Genomic DNA, 22812 nt, shown 5'->3' on the forward strand with positions numbered 1-22812 from the left:
CGCGCACTCAACCGCTAAGCCACGGGGCTGGCCCTGATCCTCTTTAAAATCCAAGGCCACGTAGTAAGCGGTGAAGGCAGGACTGAAAGCTAGTTCTTGACTCCAAATGTTTAGCATTCATGGTTTTCTAAATCCTCTCGCATGTGGTTTCACAGTTATACTTAGTTTTTTTTTTCTTTTTGAATTACAAAAGTAATTCATAAACTCGAGTGTATGGTCACCGTTTAGGTAGTGTTGAAGACCCTGGCCTGAAGTCGGTGGACCTGAGCCTGGGCGCCACCATGCCTTATGTGATGGATGATTGGGAGGATTCAGCGACGAGACAAGGAAAACCCTGAGCCCGGGGTAGTTATTATGCCTACAGGAAGAAAGTGCAACTAATTCAGCCAAAAGAAAAGACACATTCCTTGAGCAATGTCGCGAACGCGATCACACAGCACAGTTTCCGGAAAGCAACTCTGGAACGAGAACAAAGAACGCGAAGGCTTTCGTAAACGGACAGGCACTCCACACCTGAGAGGGTCAGGCTTGGTCAATGCGTTGGGCGGGGCTTAGGGGGAGGGGCGGGGCTTGGTCGGGTGGAGCTGACGCTGGGGGCGGGCCTGCGCCGTGGCGTAGCCCCGCCCCCGGCGTTGGCGGGAGATCTGAAGGTCTGGTGGTGGAGGTGGTTACGGCCGTTCCCTGAGGTGGCCCCAGCCCCAGCCCGGTGTCCGGTTGGCTCGGTCTCTTCACCGGCCATGAGGCGGAGTGGCCGCGAGGAGGAGGCCTGCGGCGTGTGGCTGGACGCGGCGGCGCTGAAGAGGCGGAAAGTGCAGGTGGGACGTTGGGGCGCGAGTGTGTTGGGGGAGGGAGGGGTGGGGGGCCTGGAGACCTGAGAAGGGTGAGTTCGGGGGGACCCGGGGGCGGTGTAGGTCAAGTCCGGGACCGAGAAAGGACCAGCTTTGGGAATTCAGAGGCGAGAGGGATTGGAATCTGAAGAAGGATGAAAAAATGGGGTTTGGGAAGGTGTCGTAAGTGGGGCGGAGGGAAGGAAGACTGTGGAGGGGTCTGGAGAGAGCGGGACAGCAAGGTTTCGAGGTGTGGGGAGGGGCGGAGAGAAAATTCGCACTGAGGGGTTTAATCGAGCAGGCTGCTCAGGACCTCGCAGTCCCTGCGAGGCGGCGGGAGGCGAGGCTGAAGTGTCGGGAGATGGGTCCCTATGCAGATTTAGGAAATTCTCATCCTGAGGGTCCGCCGGGTTGCAGGCCGTCTGCCTGCCCAGAACTAGTGACTTTAGGGGAAAAGGTGGACGAGACGGGAAGGGGAGCTGGCCTGATATTTATTGAGCATCCACTAGGTGCCAGCTCCTGGATTAAATATTTAATATGCATTGTACATATCACCCTTACGAGAATGAGGAAACTGAGGTTGCGTAACTCAGCTTCGTCCAGGTAGGAAGAGTTGGCGATCACACCCAGGTTTGTCACGTATGCAGGATGCTCTGTTAGTCATTGCAAAAATCGAAAGTGTGAGATAATCTTTAATGCTTATTGAGTATTTTATGCTGGGCATTCTGCTAAGGATTTCAGATATGTTATCTTGTTTGGTACAACTCTGTAAGGTGTGTAGTATAATACCCATTTTTCATATGAAACACCGAGACACTAGAGGCAGGATTCTTGCTCTCAAGTTGCTTACAGTCCTACGGGGAAGAAAAGAGATGTACAGATAATAGTAACAATACCTGACATTTATTGAGTGCTTACTGTGTGTCAGGCACTTTGCTGAAATATTACATGCCTTATCAATGGCAGTTACTCACAAAAATTCAATGAAGTAGATACTGTCATTATCTCTGTTTTATAGATGGAAAAATTGAGGCTTAGATTAAGAAGTTTACCCAGGTAAGCAGGAGGTCAAGCCCAGTGCTGACTGCTGCAAAGGCCAGTGCTCCTACCCACTACAAGGCAGAAAAATGTCCAGATGAGTGGTCTCAAGCGAAATGTGATTTTGGAGGCCAGAGAGATGTTCATGATTTGGGGTTATCAAGGAAGATTTAACCAAGCAGATAGAAAGAGATTTGAGATTGGAAGGGTGTGCTGGATTTGGATAGTTTGGGCAATAATCTAAAGACTAGGTGGTTAACCTAAACTATGAATGAGAATCTTTCTGTAGGTGGCTACAACTTGCTTGAATAAAATCAATTGAGGATTGTTAAAAATCCTCTTTTGTTGTAAGTTTTTGTAAGTTAAAAATCTTACGACTAAAGTCAATTTTTTAGAAATAACAAATGAACCACCTGCTCCTTTAAAAATTTTTTTAAACTTAAAAATGTTTTTGGAGTAGGTAATACATTCGTGTGGTACATAATTTAAAATGTGTAAGATATGCAGTGAAATATCTCCCTAATACTCCTAACCATTCTTCCCTATCTCAGAGAACACAACTTTCTTGGGTATCCTTCCAGAGATTTTCTGTGCATCTATAAGTAAATGCATATTTTTTCTTTCTTATAAATAGTAGCATATTATACATTGTTCTACAACTTGCTTTTTTCCCTTATTGCTTATTATGGATCATTTCATATGCATTTGTAGGGGAGGAAGACATATCCTTTACCCACTCATAGCTGGGCTATGAATTAAAATGACATGAGACAGAATAACAGGAGAAAATCACACAAAGCTTTATAACATGTATACATGGGAGAGACCCAGGAAAAACTGAGTAACTCGCCAAAATGGCAGAAGCTCTCATCTTAAATACCATCTTCAGCTAAAGACAAAGGAGGATATTGGGGGTAGTAGTTTGGGACTTCAAAGGGGAAGAAGACAATTCACATGGAAATGGAAAAGCAAATGTTTGGTAAACAGAACTTTGATAAGAATGGGCTTAGCAAGGACCCTCCCAGTCCATCAATACCCAGAGTTATCTATGGTGATGGTCCATCCTGGAGACAGGCCTTTTATCTTAAATTCTTTCAGGCAGTGAGGGGGAAGGTCAAAGTTTCTTTTAGAGTCTTTTGTTCTTAAAAATAATCAAGATAAAGAGCCATATTTTGAGGTGGCCAATTCTGATCCCCCACACATTCATAAAGAGCTGCTTCATTCTTTTTAAAGACTATATAGTATTACATTATTTGGAATAATATCCATTAATGTGACAGTATTGTCTTAGTCTGCTTGGCTAGGGTTCTGGTTAGGACTTCCTTCTTGGCTTGTAGGTGGCCACCTTCTCACTGTGTGCTCACATGGCCTTTCCTTGGTGCACATTGTAAGGAGGAGGGAAAGAGAAAGGGGCGAGGAGGGAGGAGGGGAGAGAGAGATAGATACGTGTGTATTTGGCTTGAAGACCAGCAAGAAGGCCAATATGGCTGCAGCAGAGTGAGGCAGAGGAAAGAGTAGATGAGTTCTAGAAGGTGTGAGAGGGCGTACATGGCCAGATCGTGCCTTGTGGGGATCAAGGCTTCAACATATCAATTTTGGGAGGATACAGTTCAGTCCATAGCAAGTGTATACACATGTTCCCTGACTTACAATGATTTGGCTTACGATTTTTTGACTTTATGATGGTGTGAAAGTGATACACATTCAGTAGAAACTGTATTTGGAATTTTGAATATTGATCTTTTCCTAGGCCAGCAATGTGCAGGGTACGATACTCTCTCTTGACTCTGGGTGGTGACAGTGAGCCGCAGCTCTTGGTCAGCCAGGCGATCATGAGGGTAAACAACCGATACACTAATAACCATTCTGTACCCATACAGCCATTCTGTTTTTCACTTTCAGTACAGTATTCAATAGATTACGTGAGATATTCAACACTTGATTATACAATAGGCTTTGTGTTAGATGATTTTGCCCACCTATAGGCTAACGTGAGTGTTCTGAGCATGTTTAAGGTAGGCTAGGCTAAGCTATGATGTTCGGTAGGTTAGGTGTATTAAAGGTATTTTTGACTTAGAATATTTTCAATTTTTGATGGGTTTTATCAGGACATAATCCCATCATAAGCTGAGGAAAATCTGTATATTTATTTATATTTACCAGTCTTTTATTGATAAAAAGTTATCTGCGGGGCTGGCCTGGTGGTGTAGTTGTTAGGTTTGCATGCTCTGCTTCAGCCACCTGGGGTTCACAGGTTCGGATCCCGGGTGTGGACCTATGCACTGCTCATCAAGCCATGCTGTGGTAGCATCCCACATACAAAATAGAGGAAGATGGGCACAAATCTTAGCTCAGGGCTAATCTTCCTCAGCAAAAAGAGGAGGATTGGCAATGGATGTTAGCTCGGGGCTAATCTTCCTCACAAACAAAAAGAACACTTGTGCAATGAAGATTTTATACACGCATCATTTAGCACATACAGGAATGCATCTGTAGGATGAATTTCTAGAAGTGGAATCACTGGGTCAAAGAATGTATCTGTTTTTAAAATTAAGAATATGAAACATAAAACTTTGTTTAGTAAATGCAAAAGTCTCTCCCTTCTATCCAGTAGTTAAAATTTGAGTCACTTCACGAATCTGAAACACATTTTCTACAATGCAGGAATTTCTGAGAGAGGATCTTGTGTCAGCCTTAGCATTTTGAGTTAACTAAGTTTGTTAAATCAGCAATTTAAAGTTGTCTTGCTTCCTTGGTAACTTGTTTGTTCTTTTCTAGTTTGTGAATTAGTATGCAAAAAAGGATGAGTTTTATCATATTACAGCACAGATAGAATGGTGAGCTTTTTTCCCCCGAATATAGAGGAAAAGGCTAATTTATGGGTGGTAGGGAAATGTATATATTTATCAAAAAATGATCAAAAGTGTGCAGTAGATATTTATTACTCCTTGAATTGGGAATAAGCCTTTTACACCATTAGAATACATTCTTAAATGACATGTGATGGGTGGGAAACCTGTATACTAGTTTAATTTAGAAAGAGAGAAGTGGAAGAGAGCTAGGAAGAGTTCAGGAGAGAGAAAGGGAATATCCCACAGGGAAGAGGAGGGCCAGTATTTGTCTCTGTGTCTGCGACTCTGGCATCCCAAATCACACCTTTTTCTTTCATGGTGTTTATTTATTTATTTTTTCCCCCAAAACCCCAGTAGATAGTTGTATGTCATAGCTGCACATCCTTCTAGTTGCTGTATGTGGGACGCGGCCTCAGCATGGCCAGAGAAGTGGTGCGTCGGTGTGCGCCTGGGATCGAACCCGGGCTGCCAGCAGCGGAGCGCGCGCACTTAACCGCTAAGCCACGGGGCCGGCCCTCTTTCATGGTGTTTAAAACTTTCGTTCCCCCACTAGTTCCTGTTCCTCTAAGACTTCCAGCCCAGAGTAAAGTACTCAAGATTTCCTTTTATAGGATGTAGAAACCTCTTCCTAGAGTAGCTGTCAAGTAGGCACATATTTGTTTGAGTTTTAATGTCAGGGATGCATAGGCAGTAGCTAGTGGCCAATGTTTTCGAAAACATGCCCCTTCCCACTTAATTCCTAAACATAACTGTCTGCTATTTTGGGGAGAATGGGGGGTGGTTTGCAGTCTGGCCAGAAGATAGAGGCCTATGTTTGCTTCTCTCCTGGATGACTGCCCACAGAGGCGTGGCAGCCTTGGTTGGCCTCATTACCTAGGCCTTGGTATGGAGGATGCTGTATTTGTTTTTTTGTTTGTTTTTTTTTTTTTTGTGAGGAAGATCAGCCCTAAGCTAACATCGGTGCTAATCCTCCTCCTTTTGCTGAGGAAGACTGAATCTGAGCTAACATCTATTGCCAATCCTCCTCCCTTTTTTTTTTTTCCCCCAAAGCCCCAGTAGATAGTTGTATGTCATAGTTGCACATCCTTCTAGTATGTGGGACACGGCCTCAGCATAGCTGGAGAAGCGGTGCGTCGGTGTGCGCCCGGGATCCAAACCCAGGCCGCCAGTAGCGGAGCGCATGCACTTAACTGCTAAGCCACAGGGCCGGCCCTGTATTTGTTTTCATGTTAGTTTTTTTGTATTATGAGAGTAATATATGGTTGTAAAAAAAATCAAATAGTATAAAATTGTGTTAAGTAAAAAACAAAAGGCCTCACTGGCAGTAGCTACTGTTAACAATTTGGTATCCTTCAAGACATTTTCTATGTATATATCAATAAATATATATATTTCCCCTCCAAATGAGATTACATCCAACATATTGTTCTGCTGTTCACCTTTCACTAAATATATGATGGAGAACTTTTATGTGAGACATACAGGTTTTAGTATGGGTTTTTACAAAGGCCATTTTAATTTACATAATTTTAAAATTTTGTATTTTAACTTTGCTGCCTCTGTTTGAAAACATTGAGAAATATATATATATATTTTTTTGAGAAAGATTGGCCGAGAGCTAACATCTGTTGCCAATCTTCCTCCTTTTTGCCTTTTTTCTCCCCAAAGCCCCAGTAGATAATTGTATGTCATGGTTGTACATCCTTCTAGTTGCTCTATATGGGACGCTGCCTCAGCATGGCTTGATGAGTGGTGTGTAGGTCTGTGCCAGGATCTGAACCGGCGAACCCTGGGCCACCGAAGTGGAGTGTATGAACTTAACCACTATCCCTCCGGGCTGGCCCGAGAAATATTTCTAACAGAGGTTTTTCTATACATTAAAGAGGTAAAAAGATTTAGTATGTGATTTATATATATGCTGTCTCTTAGGCATATTATATTTAAAATGTCATTATGACTCAAAAAATGTGTATTTCTTCTTCATCTATAATGCAATTTAGTTCCTTACCCCTGAAATATGTAGCAGAGAAGGAAAAGTGGACATAACTAAGAGGGAGACAGAAATGCAAAGATATCAGAAATCTTGGCTGAGTCATCAGTGGTTTCTGGGCCAGCCTCAGCAGAGCACTAAATGCCACTCTGACATTCTGCAACTTTACGAACATTTAGTCCATCAGCAAATCCTCTGGCCTTCACATGTGTTTAGAATCTCATGGTTTCCTACTATTTCTACCACTGCCACCTGAGCCAGAGTGACCCTTTGCTCACTGTTAAGTTTAAAACTATCTAGTGGTTTCATATCTTCTAGTAAAAACCAAAATCTTTTTTAAGGCCCACAAGGCACGATCTGGCCATATATGCCCTCTCACACCTTTTAGACCTCATCTATTCTTTTTTCTGCCTCACTCCAACCATACTGACCTTCTTGCTGGCCTTCAAGCCAAATACACCTGTGCTTGGGACTTTTGTACACCTCTGCCTGAAGTGCACAGGGATTAGAATGCCACATGGTTCTGCTCCTTTATTTGTTCAAATGTCCACTTCTCAGTGAGTCCTTTTCTTAGCCACCATAAAATAGCTTTTCCCTTATCCCCTACTCCTCATACTCCCTGACTGCTTTAGTCTTGCTTTATTTTTTTCCATACCACTTTTTATCATCAGACATACTATATACTGCACATTTACCTGTTCATTTATTGTCTTTCTTTCCCTATTAGAATGAAAGTTCCATTAGGCAGTCCTTCAGTGTCTGACACATAGTAGGTCAGGTACTCAGTAAATTTTTATTGAATGAGTCAATGAACTAATCGATCTTGGCTTTGCTTTCAGAAAACCTGTTAGATAGAGTTATAGTTGCTTATCTTCTCTTTCTCACTCTGATGAGAGGAAAAGTGGGAGGACTTTGAGCTTTTTAGAGCAGAGATGGATTGGAGACCTCCAGTAAAATGGCAGTTAAAGTATGTACTTAACAAAACCCCCTCCCCGATAATTACTGAAATGATTAAAAAAGGAAACAAAAATAGAGAAGAAAAGTTTATTTTCACTGAACCTGAAGAGGGTCAATAAAACTCTTGAAGTCTGTGGTAGCAGCACTATTATTAGAGTTTGTACTGTAAGACTGATACAGGTCTGTACATGTAACTTAAATGTTTATCAATATGATCTTATCTTTATGTAGTGGCTTATGGTTTGTAAAACTTTTTTACATGTGTTATTTTTTATTTTTATTTTTTTTGGTGAGGAAGATCAGCCCTGAGATGACGTCCATGCCAATCCTCCTCTTTTTGCTGAGGAAGACTGGCCCTGGGCTAATATCTGTGCCCATCTTCCTCCACTTTATATGGGACGCCACCACAGCATGGCCTGACAAGCGGTGCATCAGTGCGTGCCCGGGATCCAAACCCGGGCCGCCAGCAGCGGAGCGCGCACACTTAACCGCTACGCCACAGGGCCGGCCCCTACATGTGTTATTTCACTTAACCTCTCAATAGCTTTGTGAGGGAGGTGAGATTATCCCCATTTTACAGATGAAGAAATTGAAGTTCAGATAGAGATGTGCTCAAGATCACATCAAAGTGCGGCTCTAAGGCTTGATTCCAGGTCTTCTGACTCTTGGTCCAGTGTGTTTTTTTCATAATGTGTAAGATGTCCTCAGATGATAAAAAGGTGAATGAGATAGTTCCAACCCTGGCAGCAAGGAATATGATAGGTACACAAATAACTGTCAGACAGACTTAGAGGCATAAGGAAATTGTTTTGAAGGTTTAGAGAAAGAAGAGATTACATTTTATTATGGGTGGAGAACTTAAAATATGTCCACAAATTGTTTGATACTCCTCCCTTTTTATTTATCTATCTATTTATTTATTTATTTATATTGCGATAACATTGGTTTATAACCTTATATAAATTTCAGGTGTACATCATTATATTTTGATTTCTGTATCCATTACATCATGTTCACCACCCAAAGACGAATTACAATCCATCACCATACACATGTGCCTAATCATCCGTTTTGCCCTCCTCTCTCCCCCCTTCCCCTCTGGTAACCACTAATCCAATCTCTGTGTCTATGTGATTGTTTGTTGTTGTTTTTATCTTCTACTTATGAGTGAGATCATCTGGTATTTGACTTTCTCCCTCTGGCTTATTGTGCTTAGCATAATACCCTCAAGGTCCATCCATGTTGTCACAAATAGCCAGATTTCATCTTTTCTTATGGCTGAGTAGTATTCCATTGTGTATATATACCACATCTTCTTTATACATTAGTCCCTTGATGGGCACCTAGGTTGCTTCCAAGTCTGGGCTATTATGAATAATGCTGCAATGAACATAGGGGTGCGTGTATCTTTATGCATTCGTATCTTCATGTTCTTTGGATAAATACCCAGCAGTGGAATAGCTGGATCGTATGGTAGTTCTACTGTTAATTTTTTGAGGAATCTCCATACTGTTTTCCATAGTGGCTGCACCAGTTTGCACTCCCACTAGCAGTGTATGAGAGTTCCTTTCTCTCCACATCCTCTCCAACACTTGTTTCCTGTCTTGTTAACAGCCATTCTGACAGGAGTGAAGTGATATCTCATTGTAGATTTGATTTGATTTGCATTTCCCTGATAGTTAATGATGTTGAACATCTTTTGATGTGCCTGTTGGCCATTTGTATATCTTCTTTGGAGAAATGTCTGTTTAGATCTTCTGCCCTTTTTTTAATTGGGTTGTTAGTTTTTTTGTTGTTGAGATGTATGAGTTCTTCATGTATTTTGGATATTGACCCCTTATCAGATATATGGTTTGCGAATATCTTCTCGCAAGATAGGTTGTCTGTCATTTTGTTGATGGTTTCCTTTGCTGTGCAGAAGCTTTTTAGTTTGATACAGTCCCATTTGTTTATTTTTTCTATTGTTTCCCTTGCCTGGTCAGACATGGTACTTGAAAATATGCTGCTAAGACCAATGTCAAAGAGCGTGCTGCCTATATTTTCTTCTAGACGTTGCATGGTTTCAGGTCTTACATTCAAGTCTTAATCCATCTTGGTTAGTGTTTTTGTATGGTGTAAGATAATGGTCTGCTTTCATTCTTCTGCATGTGGCTGCCCAGTTTTCCCAGCACCATTTATTGGAGAGACTTTCCTTTCTCCATTGTAAGTTCTTGGCTCCCTTGTCGAAAATTAGCTATCTATATAGATGTGTGGGTTTGATATTCCTCCCTTTAAAAGATGGAGACTAATTCCCTTCCCCTTGAGTGTGGGCTGTATTTAGTGACTCTAATTAATAGAATCTGATGGAAGTGTTAGAATTCTGAGGCTAGGTCATAAACAACATTGCAGCTTCAGCCTCATTCTCTCTTTGGGGGAAGCCAGCTGTCACGTTATAAGTACACTCAAGCAGCTCTGTGGAGACACATTGTGAGGAACCTAGGCATTTGCCAACAATGTGAGTGAGCCACCTTGAAAGTGGATGCTGCAACCTTTGTTGATATCTTGAATGCAACCTAATGAGATTGTGAGCCAGAACCACCTAGCTGGGCTGTTCCCAAATTCCTGATACACAGAGATTGTGAGATAATAAATGTTTGTTGTTTTAACCTGCTAAGTTTTGTGGCAATTTGTTAATGCAGCAGTAGAAAGCTAATACAGATTTTGGTTCTGGAAGTGGAGGGCTGCCTAACAAAAACCTGAAATTTGGAGTGGCTTTGGAATGGGGCAACAAGTGGCAACTGGAAGGACTTTGAAGATAGTGCTAGTGAAAGCTTGAAGAGCTTTTAAGAAACTATTTCTAGAAGTATGATGGCTTTTGAGGAGGCTGTGGGTGAGAGTTTAAGGGAAAGTGAGAAAAATCTTATTGGAAACTGGAGAAAAGGGGATCCTTGTTATATAGTGACAGAAAGTTTAGCAACACTGTTGGCTGTAGTAAAGTGGAAGGTAGAAAATGTACCTAATGAACTGGGTGATGTAGCTAAGGAGATTTCCAGGCAGAGTGTTGAAGGTGCTATCTTGTTTCTTTTTGCTGGTTATAGCAAAATGCCAGAGGAGAGACATAAGCTAAAGGAAGGCCTCTTAAACAAAAAGGAGCCTAGACTTGTTGATTTTGAAAATTCCCAGCCTCTCCAGGTGGTACACAATGTGCTTTTCTTTGTAGGAAGTTTTAAAATTACTAATTCAATCTCTTTACTTGTTATAGGTCTAGTCAGATACACATGAAAAGATACTCAGTGTCATTAGTCACTAGGGAAATGCAAATCAAAACCACAGTGAGATACCACTTCACATCCACTAGGAAGGCTATAATCAAAAAGACAGACAGAGGGGCCGGCCCCATGGCCTAATAGTTAAGTTCGGTGTACTCCACTTTGGTAGCCCGCGTTTGGTTCCCAGGCACAGACCTACACCACTCGTTGGCGGCCATGATGTGGTAGTGACCCGTATACAAAAATAGAGGAATGTTGGCACAGATGTTAGCTCAGGGCAAATCTTCCTCAAGTGAAAAGAGGAAGATCGACAATGGATGTTAGCTCAGGGCGTAATCTTCCTCAGCAAAAAAAAAAAAGAACGTCAAGTGTTGGTGAGCAGGTGGAGAAATTGCAACCCTCATATATTGCTGGTTCGTGCATAAAATGGTGTAGGCAGTTTGGAAAACAGTTTGGTAGTTCCTCAAAATGTTAAACGTAGTTACCATATGACCCAGTAATTCTGCTCCTAGGTATACGCCCAAGACATATGAAAACATATGTCCACACAAAAACTTGTCCACAGCAGCATTTCTCATAGTAGCTAAAGAGTAGAAACAACCCAAATGTCCATCAACATTTGGATGGATGAAATGGTACATCTGTACAATGGAATATTATTGTTAATAAAAAGGGAGTAAAGTTACCTATACATGCTATGACATGGATGAACCTCCAAAACATGCAGTGAAAGAAGCCAGTCACAGAAGACCAGATATTGTATGATATATGAAAGGTCCAGAATAGGCAAATCTATAGAGACAAAGTAAGTCAGTGGTTTCCTGGGGCTGGGGTAGGGTGGGAATGGGGAATGACTGCTAATGGGTACAGGGTTTCTTTTTGGGGTAATAAAAGATGTTCTGTAATTAGATTGTGGTGATGTTTACACAATTCTGTGGATATAATAAAAAAACACAACTGTACACTTAAGGGTATATTTTATGGTATGTGAATTATATCTCAATAAAGCTGTTAAAATAAAAAGAAAGGAAGGCTTCGTGGAAGAGGTGGCATTTGAGGCAGACCTTAAAGCAAGGGTTGGATTTTGTTGGAAAGCAGTGGAGGTGGAGCGGGAATTCTAGGAACAGTATGAATAGTGGCACGGGCCAGGAAATAAAGGGATGTTTGTGAAACAAGGAGTGAAAGTTAGGGAGTCCCCAAGACCACCTTCACTTCTGACACCAACTGCAAGTTTGAGGGTCCCCAAGACCACTCTCAGGTTTGATAATTTGCCAGAAGGACTCAGAACTCACTGAAAGCTGTTATTCTCATGGTTGCAGTTTATTACAGTGAAGAGGTACAGATTAAAATCAGTCAAGGGCAGATTGTAGGAGAATTTCAAGCACATAGGGCAGAGTCTAGGAGAATTCCAAGCATGAAGCTTCCAGTGTCTTCTTTCAGTGTCATATTGGACAGTGCTAACTGCTCCCAGAATGATATGTGACAATAGACACAGAGTAGTGCCAACCATGGAAGACCACTGAGCATCATTGTTACTGGAGCTTGGTCATATAGACATGGTTGACTGCTTGTGTGGTTTACCTTAGTTTCTAGCCCCTATGGAGGTCAAGCTGACACTGCATGACCCAAAGCCTCCACCGTTGATCACATTGTTAGCATAGACTATCTGGTGTGGCCCAAGGCCTCTCGGTAAGCAGAGACACTCCTATCAGGCAGGACATTCCCAGAATTTAGAGATTACCTTCCAGGAGCCAAGGGCAAAGGCCAGACCACTCTTTGGGTAAGAAACTTTACTACATAGGGAGTAATTCCATTTGGCTGAAGTGTAGGGTATATGTAGGGGAGTTGAAGGTGAGATTTGGAGCATAAACTAGTGCCACATTACTGGAAATTCCTGGAAGGCATTTGACATAATTGGAACATAGTCTAAGAAGATTAACCCAACAGTGCTTATATGAGAGTAAGTGGTACACTGAAAGTAGGCTACAGGAATTTGGAGGATATTGCAGAAGTTTAGGTAAGAAATAACAAGGGCCTAATCCAGGATAGCAAAGTTGAACTTATTTATTTTTGGTGGATTATTGATCTCTATAATTATATATCTAAAGTATAGTTATGCTCAAGAAGGACCTAAATGTGGGCTTGGGCAGGGGAGTCTCTTAAAATATGTTTTTTAAGCTGTGACTTTGGTCCAGTTGTCTGCAGCCCTCAATGTCTCTCTCCCTTTTAAAGGGATCTTCCCTTAAGTTCTGTTTACATTTAGGAGCCAGAAATTGGTATCTGAGTAAGTAGAGGATGATTATAGAGAAAAAAATTAAAAATAAAACTTGAAATAGTGCTTAGAAATTGGGAGAATAGATATAGTATAGGCTGATTTTGTGTGTGTGTGTGTGTGTGTGTGTGCGTATATATATGTATATATTATACGCACACACACACACAGAGTAATACTTCTATTCACAAAGCTGACACTTTCCAGAGGAACTTGGGGTATGTTCCAGAGTGGGGATTCCTCCTCCATTGGATTTCCATGAGGCACCCTCTTTCCCATGTAAGTGAGCACAGTGCTCTTCTTTCTTTCATGGGACTGTCATCTCTGGTGTTGAGAGGGCCGCATGTGGCCATTGGTGTATTGGAAGTAGTTAAAATCAGGGGAGGTTTACACAGATCTTCAAAATTAAACAGATCTTCCTTATTAGGGCCAAACTGATGGTAAATGTACTAGAACATTGTGCTACAATGATATCTGATATGCATGACATCCTTTAAAATGAGAGAAATCTCATTAGCAAGAAGCACCTTTTTAGGAAACTTAGTAATGCTGGTGGGTGTAGACATACCAGGTCTCCAATTTAGGAGTTGTGATACTTAGAAGACATTGCTTTTCTCTTATCCCTATTGAGTTTTCCTTAGGTTTAGATGAAAGACCAGTGCCGGGTGGTTCTAGAGAAGATTCTTGCAATAATTTTCCATTGTTAATACTTTGGGAGGAAAACCTTTACAGTTTTCAGTGGGTGTATCCTCTAATCCTGTAGGTATATATAAAACAAACCAGAATGTATCCTTCTTGTATATCCACCTTCTTCCTAAAATATTTATTGAATTGAGTACCTACTATGTGTATTAAGCTAGTTGTGTGGAGGATAGAAAAAAAAGTATGTGAATCAAATGTTGATTCCAGGATTTTGTAGGATGAGTTTTGAAATACCAAGTGATAAATGTCAAGTTCAGAAAAGGAAGAGATGACATCTGGCTGTGGGAATCAGGAATGCTTGGGGCTAAGCTGAAGAATATGTAGAATTTCAGAGTTGGGTGTGAAAAAGGCCCTTCTGTGTGAGCCACAGACATGAGGAAGATGGAGGACATATAGGGACTGGCATCTAGCTAATTATGTTGCAGGGTGCATGAAGGGTTTTGGTAATGGAGGAAAAAGGTAAACTAGAATCATATCAATGTGTGCAGTCCAAGAGTCTACCTTTTATGCTACAGGTAGCAGAAGACTATTGACAGAACAAGATGGTATGATCACAGTTGTGCTTTAAGAAGATTAATGTAGATGTTGGGTGTGGGCCTAAATTGAAATAGGTAGTGAATGAGGGCCTGACCAGTTAAGAGACTACTGTAATAGCCTAGAACTAGGCAAGAGTTTATGAAATCCTGAACTAGGGTAGTGTGTTATTTGTTTTGCAGGTTTGGAGAGTGTGAAGCAAATTTTGGGTGAAAACTTTGTTACTAATTCAACAGAGCTGACTTAAATTGTTGGAGATGAGGAGAATCCTGACAGCTTTTCATGGTCAGACTCCTTAAACAATCCTTCTTAGGGCATCCTTATTAGGTAGCAATCATCCTTTTAGCCTGACTCTATGAGGCATGATAATGACTGATTGGAAAAGGTCTTTGTCCAAAATGTCATCAAATTAAGGCTACGAGAGACTAAGACAGAAGTGGGGACTTGGTGATGATGCTGTTGTGACTCCAGATGTGGGAAGAGATGAGTATGAGCCCTGGGAAGCATAAAGGAAGAGGTAGCATGGCAAAAATAATTAAATACACACATTCATGTATTTCAAAGTTATGTCAGTTTAGATGGAAAGTGAAACTTCATGTACAAATTCAAGACCATAGTGACCATTATGAAGAAAGGAAGTTGGATCAAATTATGTACTGGACTTGAAGGCCATATGAATCATTAAAAAAGAGAATTAAATTGGTTTGAAAGCAGAACTTTAAGACAAATTTGCAGATAAATTATCAGAAAAGATCAAGATGGAATGAAGGCTAAGCTGAATTTAAATGCTGTGGAGGCATGAAAACGTTTTCTAATAGTAAGAGGGGTGAAGTATATGCTCTCAGATCTGCTTTGATAATAGCGTTGTGGAGTATAAGAAAGGGTCACACTTTTGGGATGACTTGCAGCACACACCCCCCACCCCCGCTGCCCCAAAAAGCATCATTTTCTGTAGAAACACATTATAGGGGATGCCTGTGATAACAATAGCAGGAGCTCCATAGTTGTAGGAAGTCAGTTTTTCTGCCTACCACTCTGAAAGAAGAAAACTTGATGGGACCATGAATGTGATATATCAACTAGATATTCTTTGGTTTGGAGGGAATGTGTTTCTGGAGGTTAGGTTCTTCAGGGCATTCTTATAGGGTAAGAATTGTTAATAAAGCTATGGCTTACTGAGGGTTTGGTCCTTGTAGGAACCCTGTGCCTATTAGACAGGCTTATACTGTGTAAGGTACACACAGGGACTGCCTTTATTTTGAGGTAGGGATAATCTGCTGAAGGACCTTGTACCTGGGCCCCTCTCAGTTCCAGATGATCTGTTCTCACTCAGAATGTTAACGTTCCACTGAGATGAATGTAGATCCTTGAAGCCATGGGTCTTCTAAGAGATCTGTAACTGGGGCAACATCACTCTTGACATCACTCTGACCTAAGGAAGGAACGTCCTTCTATTCCTGCTAAGTATGGCCAACTTGGTAAAAAGCTTTATTCCCAGATGTTTTGCTAATTGAGGTCTTACTGTTTTCTGATAATCTGTAGTTTTCTGTAAGTCTTTTTTTTTTTTTGTGAGGAAAGATCAGCCCTGAGCTAACATCCACGCCAATCCTCTTCTTTTTGCTGAGGAAGACTGGCCCTGGGCTAACATCTGTGCCCATCTTCCTCCACTTTATATGGGACGCAGCATGGCCCGACAAGCGGTGCATTGGTGCGTGCCCAGGATCCAAACCCAGGCCGCCAGCAGCGGAGCACGCATACTTAACCGCTACACCACAGGGCCGGCCCCTCTGTAAGTCTTCTTTATAGGACTTAGTATACTTGTAGTAATTTAAATTAACTATTTATTATTAGTTTGCCTGTTTTTTTCCGTAAGCTGTAAGCTTTACCAGAGGTGAAACAGTCTGTTTTGTTCATTGCTTTATTCCCAGTACCTAGCATATAGGTGCTCAAATACTTGTTGGCATACTAACTCACATTATTTTACATAACTAGGATGTGTCTCTCATAAAATTGAGAGAGCCATGTGCCTGCTTGGGCTTCCTTATAGCATGGTGGCCAGGTTCCAAGAGTGAGCATCTCAAGAAAGCAAGGCAGAAAGGTGCATTGTATTTTTATAACTTAGTTTTGGAAATCATGTAGTGTTACTTCTTTTGTACTTTATTGGTCAGGCAGTCACAAAGTTCTTCCCAAGTTCAAGGTGAGGGAACATGGACCTCACCACTTGATGAGAGGAATGGCAAGGTCACATTTTAAGAAGAGCATGTGAAATGGGAGATCTTGTATTGGCCATCTTTGAAAAAGATAATCTATTACAGTTGTTTGTAGTTTTTATCACATTTGGAAAAATTTTGGCCTTTATTTCTTCAAATATATTTTCTGTCCTTTTCCACCTTGTTGTTTGGAACTCTAATTATATATATGCTTGATATCCCACAGATCATTAAGCAGTTTGTTTTTCTCTCTTTGCTTCATTTTGGATAGTTTATATTGCTGTCTTCAGGTTCAGTGTTACTTTCTTCTGTAGTCTCTAATATGTTAAGCCCATCTAGTGAATTTTTCATATCTTCTATTTCTCTCATTTTCATATTTTCCTTTAAATCCTTGAGCATAGTTATAGTAACTGTTTTAAAGTTTTATCTGCTAATTCTTTCATCCCTGACGTTTCTGGGTTCTAGTATTTCTATTAACTGATCTATTAACTCTCCCCTCCCCATTCTGGATGTTTTCCTGCTTCTTCACATATCTAGTAATTTTTTATTGCATGCTAGACATCATGAGTGCTCCATTGTTGGGTATCTGGATTTTGTTGTCTTTAAAGAATATTGAAATTTGTTTTGGCAGTTAGTTACTTGCTAATTAGCTTGATACTTTTTTTTTTTTTTTTTTTTTTAAAGATTTTATTTATTCAGTTTTTCCCCCCAAAGCCCCAGTAGATAGTTGTATGTCATAGGTTCACATCCTTCTAGTTGCTGTACGTGGGACTCGGCCTCACGTTGGACGGAGAAGTGGTGCCTCGGGGCGCGCCCAGGATCCGAACCCGGGCCGCCAGCATCAGAGCGCACGCACTTAACCGCTAAGCCACGGAGCCGGCCCTAGCTTGATACTTTAAATGCTTGCTTTTAAGCTTTGTTAGGACAGGTTTGGAATAGCTTTTGCTCTAGGGCTAGTTTAGCTCTACTGCTAAGGGGTGATCTTTCTGAGAACTCTACTGAATGCCCCTGGTATTCAAGGAGGTCTCTCTATTCTGGCAGGCGGGAACTCTCCCAGCCCTATGTGAGCTCTGGGAATTGTTCAGCTTGTAGTTCCTGGCATTTCTTTGTCTGGCCTTGTGGGGTATCACCTAACACATGTGTAGGTTAGTATTCAGTAATAGACTGAAGGGATCTCTACGTAGATTTCTGGATATATTTCTCTGCTGTGCAAATCCCAGCTACCTCAGCTTCCTCAAATTCCAATCTTAAATTATTCAGTTCATCAAGACTGCAATGCTCTGCCTGGGTACTGTCTCTATACATTGCAGTTTGGCAAGTGCTTCCAAGCAGAAAGTTAGGGTGATCATAGGGCTCACCTCATTTGTTTGCCTTCTCTCAGGGATCACAGTCCTACACTGCCTGTGTCCATTGTCTAAAATCAGTTGTTTCATCTATCATATTCAGTTTTCTAGTTTTGTATGGTAGAAGGGAAGGTTCTGTACCAGTACTACAAGTCAAAGTATGAATTTTACACTCAGGATTTCTTTCTTCTTTTAACCACTTAAAGTACATTTCAGTTTCCAAATGTAAAAATGAAATGAAGTCAATTTTGGCCTAGAACTAATAATTTGGTTCAAGTTTCAGGCCTCCTTCCAACTTGCTGCATGAATAGTGGCAAATCCCATTTCTTCTTTGGCTTTCACAGGCAAACTGAATTGAATCCTATTTTCCCTACTTTTCAGGCATTCCATAATGAGCAAATTGAAACAAAAACGAATGACTCTAAATAAGGGTGAGGTAATAAAAGTTGACACTTCCCGGGCCTGCCTGGTGGCGTAGCAGTTAATTGTGTGCGCTCCGCTGCAGCGGCCCGGGGCTCAGATCCCCGGCGCACACTGATGCAGTGCTTGTCAAGCCATGCTGTGGCGGCGTCCCATATAAAGTGGAGGAAGATGGGCACGGATGTTAGCCCAGGGCCAATCTTCCTCAGCAAAAAGGGGAGGATTGGTGACAGATGTTAGCTCAGGGCTGATCTTCCTCACAAAAAAAAAAGTTGACACTTTCCAAACTCTGGCCCATCTTCCAATTCATACTCTAAAGTATAAAGGGACCTGAGACGAAAATGTGGTAAGACTGGTGCTGTTTCATTGCTCTTCCTCTTAATAATAGCCAATTATTATTGAGTGCTATACAAGAACTATGTAAGCCTTTTATGTGAATTAACTCACCAAATCCTCATAACTGCCTTATGGGATAGATAATATTATTGTCCCCATTTCACACAAGAATGAAACACAGAGATTAAACAACCTGCAGAGGGTCACAAAGCTAATAAGTGGCAGTGGTAGAATTGGGATTGATGGGAAATGAAGCTATGTGACTCAGAAGCCATGCTCTTAACCACTGTGTCACTATTTGAAAACTAATGAAAATGCATCAACTGCCACTGATGTATAATCATTAATTATCTTTAAAGGAGAGAGCATCATCCCTGGAATCCCTTCAACAAATCCTGTGTTGTTTAGTCAGCCTGACTGATTTCCATGGGGAAGCGGAAAGATTGGGCTATAGTTGGAATACATGATTTCCTGAGAAAAACAAACACCATCAGTATGGTAGGAAATGGTGGAAGATGATGTACAGCAAAAACTACCTAGAGAATAGGATATGAGTGGAGTCCAAAGGGTCCAGTGTGGTTCCAAGAGGGTCACTGGTGTTTACTGAATCTCTCTCATCTGGCAGCTGTTTTGATATTAATAGGTTCTGTTATTCTTCTTCTCCCTTCTCAGACACATTTAATCAAGCCAAGCACCAAAATGCCAACACTCTTTCCTGGAGAGAGAAAGGGTAAGATTTCTTTTACCCAAAGAAGAACTCCACCTGCAGGCATTCGGCAGACCAGCATTGCTTCCTTCTTCACCTTGCAGCCAGGTATGGTGATCTGTCTGGGAGCACCCAGAGAGCCAAAAGGAGTGTGTGCATTTTTCCATGCTGGAACATTTATAAGTGGTGACAGCAGTGCATTGTGTTAAACTTAGCTGACCTATTAGAAGAGGTTATAAAACAAGAAATCACTGCCTTTTGAAAAACAATATATACTGTACATGCTTTTACAAACATACTTTTCTGTTTTTTTCTTAGTCTTGTATTCCCTGACAGAGCCGTATGGAAAGGTATACTTGGGAGTTGGGGGTGCATAAGGGAGCTGATCTGCCATTAGTTGGGTATATGTGTTGGACTCGTAACAATTGGTCTTTAAGATTAATTGATAACTGATTTTCTGTATGAAGCTTCTCAAATTAGTCAAGGCTCAAAGATGCTTTTTCTTAGAAAGATTGGCTTAAAATTGGCTGTGTCTCATCATCTTTTGGCAGTTCTTTGCTTGCATGTCCCTCCTCAGGAGATGGGCTGCCTCAGAGCAGGCTGGGGCTTACAGAGCAGGGTTCCTGCCAGCTGGAGGGTACTGAGAGGAGAGCGCTAACTCTTGGTGTGATTCCCAGGATTGCTTTGCATCAGCATTCAAAATGCACTCTCTTTACGCTAAACAAAAACTTAAACACCCTTCCTTTAAGTAACTAGGGCAGATTTTTTTCAAAAACACTTCCCATTTCAAAATTCTGGTATATTCTAGTCTGTATTGAATTCGTAGGCAAAATTGAGAACTCTTTCACAAAACATAGGTTCTGTGGTATAATTCTTGAAGAAGGAAAGAGGAAGTCAGTCATTCAGCTTTGTTTGTAATTAGCTCTTGGTATAATTTGGGGGGAGAGTGGGAATTCCATGTCATTGTCCTTAAGGCATAACAGGATCTGCTGCACGCCTGAAAAAATGGACAGGCTGGACACTAGCAGTTGTTTTTTTATTATTGTTCTTCCTACTGGTTGACTTAGCATCAAACTGTATCTTTCCTCTCTTTACCATGAAATGTTTGGGGAGTGGGGAACCTGCGTTCTTCACGCTGTCATTAGAAGGTTTCTCAGAGTTGGATGGTTATGTGATCTTCGAGACCTTACAAAAATAGTGTGTGTTGAGCATGCTTCTCAAAGGATAATACCCAGGAGTAATATTTGGCCAGAATCACTGTTTACCAGAAACCACATTAAATAAAAAACAAAAGCAAAACTAATATGCTTTATGTTAAATCCCACATATGAAAACTCAGCTGGAAAAGTAAGCTGTGGTCTGATTATATGACATGTTTGACTTTATTAGGTAGGTCATGTGAAACATCCATATATTTGAGTAGGGGAATATAAGATCTGTGTTTTAGAAAGATCATTCAGGAGAGAATAGAGAGACTGAAAGCAGGAAGATGAGCTACAAAGGTATGTGAAGAGCCTAAGACCCCTGCACTAGGTAGTGATAGTAGCTGATACTGATCTCAGAAAAAGCCAACTAAATCCTGCTCATGGCAGAGTTTTCCTGCAGAACAATATTTTTTTTCGTGTCTATTTTACTAGGAAAGACAAATGGTGGTGATCAGAGGAGTGTTTCATCTCATATAGAAAGTCAGAGCAACAAAGAATCTAAGCAAGACACAACCCAGCAAGAACATCTGATCCAGGGCTTGGGGGATGATTGCATGGCATCCCCTTTAGCCACTTCAACCCCTGCAGACATCCAGGAAGCTGGACTTGGTCCTCAGTCTCTCCAGGCGTCTGACCACCACAGAATGGGAACCCCATCCTTGACTGTGCTGTCTTTGTTCCAGCCTGACACCTTAGTCTGTGCTGGAGAGAGTCAAGACTCACTGGCTTATTCCTTCACTCAGGACTTGGAAAGTTCTTGCTTGCTGGGCCAAAAGGAGGCAGTGAAGGATTCTTCCTGGAAAAGGGACTGGCTTCATGGACCTAAGAAAAAGAACTATCAGGGTATGGAGAGACATAGTAAACCACCTGGGGGCAAGGGCCATCAGCCCCTGGACAAGACTAAATTTGAAAAGGTGTCTGCCAAGGAAAACAGAAGGGATTTCTGGAGCAGAGAAAACACAAAATCAGTGAAACGAAGCCCCTGTCCTGTTCCTGTGTTTTCTTGGGACAGTGAAAACCATGACAAGGACTCCTGGAGTCAGCTTTTCACTGAGGATTCTCAGGGCCAGCGGGTCATCGCCCACAACTTTAGAGCTCCTTTCCGAGATGTAACCAACAACAGGAATCAGGGCTTAGGGCAGTTTCCCAACAGCCCTTGGGCTCAATGCCAGGATAGGCCCACTCAGTTAAATCTGCAGCCTGATTTGCTCTTTACCCAGGACTCTGAAGGTAATCAAGTTATCAGGCACCAAGTCTAAATGTCTTTGAGAGTTTGGTTCTAAAAGTACTTTACTTTGAAATGACAGAGATACAGGAAAATATCTTGGGAGAGTGAGTTAGTATGTTTGGGTAGGAGGGAGACAGACATTGGATGAAGCTGTTATTGAGCATTTTCTTTGTGTAAATAGAGCAGGTGGTGCCACTTGAGACAGTCTGATTGGCGTTGTGCCTTTCCCTGAGGAAGAAGTGGCGGGTAAACTCCCTGTATGAGTCGTGATGAGCACTGAGGAGGCAGGGCAGGTACTTAGCCCTCCACTAAAGAGCCTATTACTCAGCCTGCACAGACCACCTCTTTGCCCTTTCAAATGCCTGACTGGGACGTTGCTTCTCATGGATGTGTGTACTTTTAATCTCTGGCTGTAGTCATACTCATGCAACCTAAGCTTGGGACCATTACTGCTGACACTTTTTTGAGTGATAAGGCAAATCTCCCCAACCCAGCTGTATGAGGGCAGGGGGGATAGAGAGAGAGGTAGAATGACGGTAGTTTATTTTATTTTTGTGGTAACTTTACAGCATTTTAAAGTTATATACTCTATGTTGAAACATCTCTCCCTAAAAACACCTGAGCTATATAACAATCTAGATGTGACTATCACTATTCTACAAGGTGGGAGAGAACTCCCTTTGTAAAACTATGAATCCAAATAAATGTTTACAAAGCTGACTCTGATGGTAATTAAAACATTACCAATTTTATCTTTGATAAAGCAACTTTTTAATAGTATATGCTTGGTCATTGCCATGGGTCTGATCTGAACAGGAGTCTAATTTGACCTGTGTTCTACCCAAGATGTTATCCACCACGTAGCAGTTTTCCATGTTGCAGGTGTGGTACGTAAAAGGCTTGCGGGGGGCAAGCTTGCAAGTTATAAGATGTAACTGCTTTAA

At 41.6% G+C, this 22812-nt stretch overlaps 1 protein-coding gene across 1 annotated transcript; it reads left to right on the forward strand.

Moving 5' to 3' along the window:
* Positions 1 to 675: 675 nt before the first annotated feature.
* On the forward strand, positions 676 to 22797 carry AUNIP (aurora kinase A and ninein interacting protein). Its single transcript, XM_004426126.3, has 3 exons — positions 676 to 815; positions 19402 to 19543; positions 21073 to 22797. Exons 1-3 carry the CDS (start codon positions 738 to 740, stop codon positions 21897 to 21899), a joined length of 1047 nt encoding a protein of 348 aa, XP_004426183.3. The 5' UTR covers positions 676 to 737; the 3' UTR covers positions 21900 to 22797.
* Positions 22798 to 22812: the final 15 nt, after the last annotated feature.

Source organism: Ceratotherium simum, chromosome 22 (assembly GCF_057802395.1).
Source record: "Ceratotherium simum simum isolate JZ-2026a chromosome 22, ASM5780239v1, whole genome shotgun sequence".
Lineage (NCBI taxonomy): Eukaryota > Metazoa > Chordata > Mammalia > Perissodactyla > Rhinocerotidae > Ceratotherium > Ceratotherium simum.

What these genes read in the sequence shown, in the direction of transcription:
- AUNIP (XM_004426126.3), top strand. Translation starts at nt 738, where the DNA reads ATGAGGCGGAGTGGCCGCGAGGAGGAGGCCTGCGGCGTGTGGCTGGAC. An exon ending in TGAAGAGGCGGAAAGTGCAG is followed by an intron (nt 816 to 19,401) that starts GTGGGACGTTGG and finishes CTCCCTTCTCAG; the next exon opens with ACACATTTAATCAAGCCAAG. An exon ending in CTTCTTCACCTTGCAGCCAG is followed by an intron (nt 19,544 to 21,072) that starts GTATGGTGATCT and finishes CTATTTTACTAG; the next exon opens with GAAAGACAAATGGTGGTGAT.